The sequence below is a fragment of the Oncorhynchus gorbuscha genome, linkage group LG03, assembly GCF_021184085.1.
Source record: "Oncorhynchus gorbuscha isolate QuinsamMale2020 ecotype Even-year linkage group LG03, OgorEven_v1.0, whole genome shotgun sequence".
Taxonomy (NCBI): domain Eukaryota; kingdom Metazoa; phylum Chordata; class Actinopteri; order Salmoniformes; family Salmonidae; genus Oncorhynchus; species Oncorhynchus gorbuscha.
This window is the reverse complement of record NC_060175.1, coordinates 101,518,208-101,531,081: the sequence shown is the minus strand read 5'-3', so window position 1 is coordinate 101,531,081 and position 12,874 is coordinate 101,518,208. Positions and strand designations below refer to the sequence as shown.

Sequence of the window (12,874 nt, the reverse complement as noted above, 5' to 3'; positions counted from 1 at the left end):
GGTTAACATCTGACACAGAAGAAGGAATGATACATATCTACTGCATCACACAAAAACTCTCTAAATATAAGTACCCTAAATATAAGTACCCTAAATATAAGTCCCCTAAATATAAGTACTGTAAATAGAAGGTCTCCACATAGAAATAGTATAAATATAAGTACTCTAAAGCGAAGTACTGTAAATATAATTACTCTAAATAGATCATAAAAGAGCAACTTCGTGTAAAATGTTCCACTATACATTAAATATACCTGTAGTTGTGTTCTAACTACTATTGTGACTACTATTGTAACTACTATTGTAATTACTATTGTATTTACTATTGTGACTACTATTGTAACTACTATTGTATTTACTATTGTGACTACTATTGTATTTACTATTGTGACTACTATTGTATTTACTATTGTGACTACTATTGTGACTACTAGTGTGACTACTATTGTAATTACTATTGTATTTACTATTGTAACTACTATTGTATTTACTATTGTAACTACTATTGTATTTACTATTGTGACTACTATTGTAACTACTATTGTAATTACTATTGTATTTAGTATTGTAACTACTATTGTATTTACTATTGTGACTACTATTGTAACTACTATTGTATTTACTATTGTGACTACTATTGTAACTACTATTGTAACTACTATTGTAACTACTAGTGTGAATACTAGTGTGACTACTATTGTAACTACTATTTTTAACTACTATTGTATTTACTAGTGTGAATACTAGTGTGACCACTATTGTGACTACTATTGTATTTACTATTGTGACTACTATTGTATTTACTATTGTAACTACTATTGTATTTACTATTGTGACTACTATTGTAACTACTATTGTATTTACTATTGTGACTACTATTGTATTTACTATTGTGACTACTATTGTGACTACTAGTGTGACTACTATTGTAACTACTATTGTAACTACTATTGTATTTACTATTGTGACTACTATTGTGACTACTATTGTAACTACTATTGTAACTACTATTGTAACTACTATTGTAACTACTAGTGTGAATACTAGTGTGACTACTATTGTGACTACTATTGTGACTACTATTGTGACTACTATTGTAACTACTATTGTATTTACTATTGTGACTACTATTGTAACTACTATTGTAACTACTATTGTAACTACTAGTGTGAATACTAGTGTGACTACTATTGTAACTACTATTGTAACTACTATTTTTAACTACTATTGTATTTACTAGTGTGAATACTAGTGTGACTACTATTGTATTTACTATTGTGACTACTATTGTATTTACTATTGTGACTACTATTGTATTTACTATTGTAACTACTATTGTATTTACTATTGTGACTACTATTGTAACTACTATTGTATTTACTATTGTGACTACTATTGTAACTACTATTGTAACTACTATTGTATTTACTAGTGTGACTACTATTGTAACTACTATTGTATTTACTATTGTGACTACTATTGTGACTACTATTGTGACTACTATTGTAACTACTATTGTATTTACTATTGTGACTACTATTGTAACTACTATTGTATTTACTATTGTGACTACTATTGTGACTACTATTGTGACTACTATTGTAACTACTATTGTATTTACTATTGTGACTACTATTGTAACTACTATTGTAACTACTATTGTATTTACTAGTGTGACTACTATTGTAACTACTAGTGTGACTACTATTGTAACTACTATTGTATTTACTATTGTGACTACTATTGTATTTACTATTGTGACTACTATTGTATTTACTATTGTGACTACTACTGTATTTACTATTGTGACTACTATTGTATTTACTATTGTGACTACTATTGTATTTAATATTGTGACTACTATTGTGACTACTAGTGTGACTACTATTGTATTTACTATTGTAACTACTATTGTATTTACTATTGTGACTACTATTGTATTTACTATTGTGACTACTATTGTATTTACTATTGTGACTACTATTGTATTTACTATTGTGACTACTATTGTGACTACTAGTGTGACTACTATTGTAACTACTATTGTAACTACTATTGTATTTACTATTGTGACTACTATTGTGACTACTATTGTAACTACTATTGTAACTACTATTGTAACTACTATTGTAACTACTAGTGTGAATACTAGTGTGACTACTATTGTGACTACTATTGTGACTACTATTGTGACTACTATTGTGACTACTATTGTAACTACTATTGTATTTACTATTGTGACTACTATTGTAACTACTATTGTAACTACTATTGTAACTACTAGTGTGAATACTAGTGTGACTACTATTGTAACTACTATTGTAACTACTATTTTTAACTACTATTGTATTTACTAGTGTGAATACTAGTGTGACTACTATTGTATTTACTATTGTGACTACTATTGTATTTACTATTGTGACTACTATTGTATTTACTATTGTAACTACTATTGTATTTACTATTGTGACTACTATTGTAACTACTATTGTATTTACTATTGTGACTACTATTGTAACTACTATTGTATTTACTATTGTGACTACTATTGTGACTACTATTGTGACTACTATTGTAACTACTATTGTATTTACTATTGTGACTACTATTGTAACTACTATTGTAACTACTATTGTATTTACTAGTGTGACTACTATTGTAACTACTAGTGTGACTACTATTGTAACTACTATTGTGACTACTATTGTAACTACTATTGTATTTACTATTGTGACTACTATTGTAACTACTATTGTAACTACTATTGTATTTACTATTGTGACTACTATTGTATTTACTATTGTGACTACTATTGTATTTACTATTGTGACTACTATTGTGACTACTAGTGTGACTACTATTGTGACTACTATTGTAACTACTATTGTATTTACTATTGTGACTACTATTGTAACTACTATTGTATTTACTATTGTGACTACTATTGTGACTACTATTGTGACTACTATTGTAACTACTATTGTATTTACTATTGTGACTACTATTGTAACTACTATTGTAAATACTATTGTATTTACTAGTGTGACTACTATTGTAACTACTAGTGTGACTACTATTGTAACTACTATTGTAACTACTATTGTGACTACTATTGTAACTACTATTGTAACTACTAGTGTGACTACTATTGTAACTACTATTGTAAATACTATTGTATTTACTAGTGTGACTACTATTGTAACTACTAGTGTGACTACTATTGTAACTACTATTGTGACTACTATTGTAAATACTATTGTGACTACTATTGTGACTACTATTGTAACTACTATTGTAACTACTATTGTGACTACTATTGTGACTACTATTGTAACTACTATTGTGACTACTATTGTAACTACTATTGTGACTACTATTGTAACTACTATTGTGACTACTATTGTAACTACTATTGTGACTACTATTGTGACTACTATTGTAACTACTATTGTGACTACTATTGTAACTACTATTGTGACTACTATTGTGACTACTATTGTAACTACTATTGTGACTACTATTGTAACTACTATTGTAACTACTATTGTGACTACTATTGTATTTACTAGTGTGACTACTATTGTAACTACTATTGTAACTACTATTGTAACTACCATTGTAACTACTATTGTAACTACTATTGTGACTACTATTGTAACTACTATTGTAACTACTAGTGTGACTACTATTGTAACTACTATTGTGACTACTATTGTAACTACTATTGTGACTACTATTGTAACTACTATTGTAACTACTATTGTGACTACTATTGTATTTACTAGTGTGACTACTATTGTAACTACTATTGTAACTACTATTGTAACTACTATTGTAACTACTATTGTGACTACTATTGTAACTACTATTGTAACTACTAGTGTGACTACTATTGTAACTACTATTGTGACTACTATTGTAACTACTATTGTGACTACTATTGTAACTACTATTGTAACTACTATTGTAACTACTATTGTGACTACTATTGTAACTACTATTGTAACTACTATTGTGACTACTATTGTATTTACTAGTGTGACTACTATTGTAACTACTATTGTAACTACTATTGTAACTACTATTGTAACTACTATTGTGACTACTATTGTAACTACTATTGTGACTACTATTGTAACTACTATTGTAACTACTAGTGTGACTACTATTGTAACTACTATTGTGACTACTATTGTAACTACTATTGTGACTACTATTGTAACTACTATTGTAACTACTATTGTAACTACTATTGTAACTACTATTGTAACTACTATTGTAACTACTATTGTGACTACTATTGTGACTACTATTGTAACTACTATTGTAACTACTATTGTGACTACTATTGTGACTACTATTGTAACTACTATTGTAACTACTATTGTGACTACTATTGTAACTACTATTGTGACTACTATTGTAACTACTATTGTGATTACTATTGTAACTACTATTGTGACTACTATTGTAACTACTATTGTGACTACTATTGTATTTACTAGTGTGACTACTATTGTAACTACTATTGTAACTACTATTGTAACTACTATTGTAACTACTATTGTGACTACTATTGTAACTACTATTGTAACTACTAGTGTGACTACTATTGTAACTACTATTGTGACTACTATTGTAACTACTATTGTGACTACTATTGTAACTACTATTGTAACTACTATTGTAACTACTATTGTAACTACTATTGTGACTACTATTGTAACTACTATTGTGACTACTATTGTAACTACTATTGTAACTACTATTGTAACTACTATTGTAACTACTATTGTAACTACTATTGTGACTACTATTGTAACTACTATTGTGACTACTATTGTAACTACTATTGTGACTACTATTGTAACTACTATTGTAACTACTATTGTGACTACTATTGTAACTACTATTGTGACTACTATTGTAACCAAATTTCCCTATTTTTTGGTACTGAGCAAATTTCAGGTCTGCTGAGCGCAAACTTAAATGTTGTGAAAATGATGTGCAACATTCAGCAAGCGTTTACTGTGAACCATGAGGCTGTACCCGCTTTAAGTTACAGTTACAGACAGTGGTCAAGTTGGTTACCGTGGCTATTTGATCCTAATTTAGTCCTACCAGAGTAGCCTACCATCAAAAACAATAGAGAAAATGAACCACCCCCCCCCCTAATATTTTAACATGGAAATAGCTGTTCTGTCACTGATTGGTGAAGTAGTTTAATAAGCTAAATGTAAAATACTGTTGATTTAACAGGTTTAAAAAAATAAAACGAACAGAAAGGAAAGCAATAAACCAGTACTTTTTTGGGGTTTGAACCAATTCAGAACTTTATTTTTTTGGTCGGAAAAGTGGAGTGAAACCATAAAAAATAGTGTTTCTGTTCAGAACAAAACGATTGGAAAATAATGTTGGTTCCAACCCCTGATTGTAATAACATTGTAATAACATTGTAATAACATTGTAATACGTTGGTGTTATTACACGTAACATATAAGAGCAACCTCATAGAGTACGATGTACTCCAATACCTAACTACAGTACTCACCTTGTTTGGAAGGCCTTGCATCCCCAATTTCACCTACATTAACAAAAACACAGAGTCAGTTCACATAAAACCTTCACTCATTGTTATACTTTTAAATGTCAATAAAGATATATCTCACTTGAATGTATGTGTTTTCCAAGAGAAGTAATCAGACCCTCGATCTTCAGAAGCTTTGATTCGATTTCATCTTGGCGACAGAACGCTGAGTGGAGAAAGAGAGAGAGAGTGAGAGAGAGAGTAAGAAAGAGATAAAGAAAGAGAGGGAGAGGGAAAGAAAGAGATATAGAGAGAAAGAGAGAGTGAGAGAGAGAGAGAGGGAGAGAGGGAAATAAAGAGAGAGTGAGAGAGAGAAAGAGAGAGTGAAAGAGAGAGTGAGAGAGAGTGAGAGAGAGTGAGAGAGAGAAAGAGAGAGTGAAAGAGAGAGTGAAAGAGAGGGAAAGAGAGAGAGTGAGAGAGAGTGGGAGAGAGGGAAAGAAAGAGAGAGAAAGAGAGAAAGAGAGAGAAAGAAAGAGAGGGAAAGAGAGAGAGGGAAAGAGAGAGTGAGAGAGAGTGGGAGAGAGGGAAAGAAAGAGAGAGAAAGAGAGAAAGAGAGAGAAAGAAAGAGAGGGAAAGAGAGAGTGAGAGAGAGTGAGAGAGAGAGAGAGAGAGAGGGAGAGAGGGAAAGAAAGAGAGATAAAGAGAGAATGAGAGAGAAAGAAAGAGAGGGAAAGAGAGAGTGAGAGAGAGTGAGAGAGAGAGAGAGGGAGAGAGGGAAAGAAAGAGAGATAAAGAGAGAGTGAGAGAGAGAAAGAGAGAGTGAAAGAGAGAGTGAGAGAGAGTGAGAGAGAGTGAGAGAGGGAGAGGGGGAAAGAAAGAGATAAAGAGAGAAAGAGAGAGTGAGAGAGTGAAAGTGAGGGAGAGAGGGAAAGAAAGAGAGATAAAGAGAGAGAAAGAAAGAGAGAGAAAGAAAGAGAGGGAAAGAGAGAGTGAGAGAGAGTGGGAGAGAGGGAAAGAAAGAGAGAGAAAGAGAGAAAGAGAGAGAAAGAGAGGGAAAGAGAGAGTGAGAGAGAGAGAGAGAGAGAGAGAGGGAGAGTGGGAAAGAAAGAGAGATAAAGAGAGAGTGAGAGAGAGAAAGAGAGAGTGAAAGAGAGAGTGAGAGAGAGTGAGAGAGAGTGAGAGAGGGAGAGAGGGAAAGAAAGAGATAAAGAGAGAAAGAGAGAGTGAGAGAGTGAAAGTGAGGGAGAGAGGGAAAGAAAGAGAGATAAAGAGAGAGAAAGAAAGAGAGGGAAAGAGAGAAAGAAAGAGAGATAGGGAGAGAGAGAGAGAAAGAAATAGAGATAGAGAGAGGGGCGAGAGACAGATATAGAGAGAAAGAGGAAGTGAACATGGTCAGGGAAAGGCCTTGAGGCTGATTCCTCTCAGATGGGTTCCATATGTAGAGCACCATAAATCATCTTAAAACATACTGTGAGATGAGCATCATCTTAGAAATCCACTATATTAAAGACATATGTTGAGCATCAATATGAGATATATCTTATCTGTATCTATTTGCCTGTTAAATTGATCCATTCCTTAACATTGATCTCAGTCATTTCATGTCCCAAGGGTTACTCGGGAAAACAGAAAGATTGTAAGAAGAGCAAAGGCACAATAACTGTCTGGCAACACAAGACTATCCATTCCCTAACATACACACACCAGGGCCCGTATACAGATGTAGGATCTCAATTTGATCACTCTTTTGTTGCTGAGGAAATTCAAACTTGTAGTGCATTAAATCTTTTTAAAGACTTCTAAAGTTTGTAATTTCCAATTGGAAAGGTTTTCCCTAACAAAAAATGTATCAAACCCTATAAAAATGTTAATTAATTATAATAATCACCATAATAATTCACATATCCTGTTGCTGCAGGATAATTCTCCTGTTGTAGAAAACTGGCTCAAATTAAGATCCTACATCTGTAGATACAGTGCTACCTTTTTCAAACGGAGGCTACAGCCATATTAGGACAACGAATTGATCCATTCCCTATCATATACAGCAGGACCTATATCTACATAGAAACATAATCATATTTTCCTGTTTAGTTTATCTTCTTAATTCCCTAAGAGTAGGTTCTGTCCACGTACTGCCTTTCCCCAGGCGAGGCAGGAAGGAGGACTCGACCACGCGATCATTGAGCGGCTGGGCCATGCGGTAATCATTCCACAGAGTCTTATTGTCCATGTCCATCAGAGTACTTTCCAACTTTCTGATCTGGATGTGGGGGTAGAGGATAGGAAAGAGAGTTTATGAGTCAATGAATTCAATACTGAATCAATGAGTCAATTAATTTAATAATGAATCAATTAATCAATTACTTCAATAATGAATCAATGACTCAATGAATTCAATAATGAATCAATCAATCAATGAATTCAATAATGAATCAATTAGTCAATTAATTCAACAATGAATCAATGAATCAATTAATTCAATAATGAATCAATGAGTCAATTAATTCAATTCTGAATCAATGAGTCAATTAACTCAATAATGAATCAATTAATATATTAATTCAATAATGAATCAATGAGTCAATTAATTCAATAATGAATCAATGAGTCAATTAATTCAATTATGAATCAATGAGTCAATTAATTCAATAATGAATCAATGAATATATTAATTAAATAATGAATCAATGAGTCAATTAATTAAATAATGAAGCAATGAGTCAATTAATTAAATTATGAATCAATGAGTCAATTAATTCAATAATGAATCAATTAATCAATTAATTCAATAATGAATAAATGACTCAATTAATTCAATAATGAATGAATCAATCAATCAATAAAAGGATGAATGAATAAACGGATGAATCAGTAAATCTTTCACAGGGCTGTTTCATCTGCTCTTTAGGGAGGCTAGGAGCAGAGTGTAAGAGTTCACGTCCATTGTTGAAAAATGTTAAGGTTTAATTTACACATCAGCAGTTTTGTGAGACAGCAGGGAGAGCAATCAATGAACTAACCAATCAAGTAATCAATAAATCAATCAATCACAGGGCTGTTTGATCTCCTTTTCATTCACGGCTATAGGTACAAATTTCAACAACAAAAAAGTTGAGTAAAATTTCAAAGAAAATTGATGTGGAGAATTGAAAAGTTAATTTTACAAATCAGATGGTTTGTGAGAGAGAGAGAGCAGGGTTACCTGGTTGTGAGAGAGGGTGATGGGTAAAGTACCTGGTTGTGAGAGAGGGTGATGGGTATAGTACCTGGTTGTGAGGGAGGGTGATGGGTATAGTACCTGGTTGTGAGAGAGGGTGATGGGTAAAGTACCTGGTTGTGAGAGAGGGTGATGGGTATAGTACCTGGTTGTGAGAGAGGGTGATGGGTGTGTCGAACACTGTCCACAGGATGCTCTCGTAACAGGGAGGGGTGGTAAGGGAGCCTTGGTACCTGAAGAAATGGTTCAAGTTCTCAGGAAGCATGGAGCGCACATCAAGGGTGGATATGTTCATGGACTGGCCTGTACAACAACAATATGTTCAGGGACTGGCCTGTACAACAACAATATGTTCAGGGACTGGCCTGTACAACAACAATATGTTCAGGGACTGGCCTGTACAACAACAATATGTTCAGGGACTGGCCTGTACAACAACAATATGTTCAGGGACTGGCCTGTACAACAACAATATGTTCAGGGACTTGCCTGTACAACAACAATATGTTCAGGGACTGGCCTGTACAACAACAATATGTTCAGGGACTGGCCTGTACAACATCAATATGTTCAGGGACTGGCCTGTACAACATCAATATGTTCAGGGACTGGCCTGTACAACAACAATATGTTCAGGGACTGGCCTGTACAACAACAATATGTTCAGGGACTGGCCTGTACAACAACAATATGTTCAGGGACTGGCCTGTACAACAACAATATGTTCAGGGACTGGCCTGTACAACATCAATATGTTCAGGGACTGGCCTGTACAACATCAATATGTTCAGGGACTGGCCTGTACAACAACAATATGTTCAGGGACTGGCCTGTACAACAACAATATGTTCATGGACTGGCCTGTACAACAACAATATGTTCAGGGACTGGCCTGTACAACAACAATATGTTCAGGGACTGGCCTGTACAACATCAATATGTTCAGGGACTGGCCTGTACAACAACAATATGTTCAGGGACTGGCCTGTACAACAACAATATGTTCAGGGACTGGCCTGTACAACAACAATATGTTCAGGGACTGGCCTGTACAACAACAATATGTTCAGGGACTGGCCTGTACAACAACAATATGTTCAGGGACTGGCCTGTACAACAACAATATGTTCAGGGACTGGCCTGTACAACAACAATATGTTCATGGACTGGCCTGTACAACAACAATATGTTCAGGGACTGGCCTGTACAACAACAATATGTTCAGGGACTGGCCTGTACAACAACAATATGTTCATGGACTGGCCTGTACAACATCAATATGTTCAGGGACTGGCCTGTACAACAACAATATGTTCATGGACTGGCCTGTACAACATTAATATGTTCAGGGACTGGCCTGTACAACATCAATATGTTCAGGGACTGGCCTGTACAACATCAATATGTTCAGGGACTGGCCTGTACAACATCAATATGTTCAGGGACTGGCCTGTACAACATCAATATGTTCAGGGACTGGCCTGTACAACATCCCAACAGGTGAAAACAGAAACTGAGCACCAGTAATACTGTTGTTAATGTAGGTAGATTCAGTAATACTGTTGTTAATGTAGGTAGATTCAGTAATACTGTTATTAATGTAAATAGATTCAGTAATACTGTTATTAATGTAGATAGATTCAGTAATACTGTTGTTATGCCTTGGTCTTAGTATTTTGTGTTTTTGTTTATTATTTGGTCAGGCCAGGGTGTGACATGGGTTTATTTTGTTGTATTTTGTATTGGGGTTTTGTAGTTATTGGGATTGCGGCTGAGTAGGGGTGTTAGGCTTGGCTGCCTGAGGCGGTTCTCAATCAGAGTCAGGTGATTCTCGTTGTCTCTGATTGGGAACCGTATTTAGGTAGCCTAGTTTCACTTTGTATTTCGTGGGTGATTGTTCCTGTCTCTGTGTAGTTTCACCAGATAGGCTGTAATTAGGTTTCACGTTCCGTTTGTTGTTTTGCATTTGTATCAGTTATTTCATGTACCGCGATTCATTCATTAAAGACATGAGTAACCACCACCCTGCATTTCGGTCCGACTCTCTTTCAACAAACGAAGAACGCCGTTACAACTGTTATTATTGTAGATAGATTCAGTAATACTGTTGTTATTGTAGATAGATTCAGTAATACCGTTATTATTGTAGATAGATTCAGTTATATTCCAAAGAAAACCAAAATCACCTGCGTACTTGACTTTTCCCAGGTTGCTGATGAAATCGCTGTAGTAGGTGTTCTCAAAATGTCCGTCCTGTAACGGACAAAAACACAATCAAACCTACGAACAGGTAAGTGATGGATTCTGCATTCCTAGGCTACATGGTCTCCTTGCCAAAATGAGGCAAAAACAACCACACTGGCTAAAAGAAGAAACCCGGCCTGACTGCAACTAGACAACAACGAGAGAATGAGTTAGGTTGTTGATGAAATCGCCGGTAGTAGCAGTTCTCAAAAATGTCAATCAAACTAACTGGCTAAAGGTTTTATGTAAAATAAAATGTCAAATAAAATGTTTGTTTTTTTGTCACATGCTTCGTAAACAACAGGTGTAGATTAATATAACAGTGAAATGCTTAGTGATGGGCCCTTCCCAACAATGAGGAGAGAGGGAAAAAATAAGAAAGAGTAGAAGATTTTTTAATAATAACATGAAGAATAAATAGGAAAATAATTACACAAGGATAAATACACAATGAGAAATGATAACTTGGCTATCTACAATAAATACACAATGAGAAATGATAACTTGTCTATATACAATAAATACACAATGAGAAATGATAACTTGGCTATATACACGGGGTACCAGTACTGAGTCCATGTGCAGGGATAGGAGGTCATTGAGGTAGATATGTACATATAGATAGGGATGAAGTGACTAGGTAACAGGATATATAATAAACAGTAGCAGTGTATGTGAGTCAACTATTTAGCAGTCTTATAGATTGTGGGTCGAAGCTGTTTCAGGGTACAGTTGGTTCCAGACTTGGTGCATCATTACCGGTTGCCGTGCGGTAGCAGAGAGAACAGCCTATGACTTGGGTGGCCGGAGTCTTTGACAATTTATATGGCCTTCCTCTGACACCGCCTGGTATAGAGGTCCTGGATGGTAGGGAACTCTGTACCACTGACGTACCGGGCCATACGTGCTACCCTCTGTAGCGCATTGCGGTCGGGTGCCAAGCAATTGCTATACTAAGCAGTGATGCAGCCAGTCAAGATGCTCTCAGTGGTGCAGCTGGAGAACTTTTTCAAAGATCAGAGGGCCCATGCCAAATCGTTTCAGCCTGCTGAGGGGGAAGAGTCATTGTCATGCCCTCTTCATGCCTGTGTTGGTCTGTGGACCACGATAGTTCCTCAGTAATGTGGTCACCGAGGAACTTGAAGCTCTCGACCTGCTCCACAACAGCCCTGTAGATGTGGATGAGGGTGTACTCAGCCCTCCATTTCCTGTAGTCCACGATCAGCTCTTCTGTCTTGCTGACGTTGAGGGATAGATTGTTATCCTGGCACCACACTGCCAGGTCTCTGACTTTCTCCCTGTAGGCTGCTTCATCCTTGTCGGTGATCAGGCAAAACCCTGTCATGTTGTTTGCAAACTTAATGATGGTGTTGTGCATGGCCACGCATTCATTATGGAAGAACAGAACTGGCAAAACAACCACACGTTGGCTGAAACAGAAACAGACTGGCAACATGACTACAGGAGAGATAAACAGACTGGCAACATGACTACAGGAGAGATAAACAGACTGGCAACATGACTACAGGAGAGATAAACAGACTGGCAACATGACTACAGGAGAGATAAACAGACTGGCAACATGACTACAGGAGAGGTAGACTGGCAACATGACTACAGGAGAGATAAACAGACTGGCAACATGACTACAGGAGAGATAAACAGACTGGCAACATGACTACAGGAGAGATAAACAGACTGGCAACATGACTACAGGAGAGATAAACAGACTGGCAACATGACTACAGGAGAGATAAACAGACTGGCAACATGACTACAGGAGAGGTAGACTGGCAACATGACTACAGGAGAGGTAGACTGGCAACATGACTACAGGAGAGGTAGACTGGCAACATGACTACAGGAGAGATAAACAGACTGGC

General features: G+C 35.5%; 1 protein-coding gene across 1 annotated transcript in view; it reads right to left on the bottom strand.

The window, feature by feature from the left end:
- Nucleotides 1–12,874, bottom strand: part of ca6 (carbonic anhydrase VI) — a 33,865-nt gene that overhangs the window by 2,253 nt on the left and 18,738 nt on the right. The window contains 5 exon segments of the mRNA XM_046344756.1: nt 5,552–5,584; nt 5,670–5,753; nt 7,664–7,790; nt 8,893–9,050; nt 10,934–11,000. Of these exon segments, the coding sequence (XP_046200712.1) occupies nt 5,552–5,584; nt 5,670–5,753; nt 7,664–7,790; nt 8,893–9,050; nt 10,934–11,000 (469 nt within the window).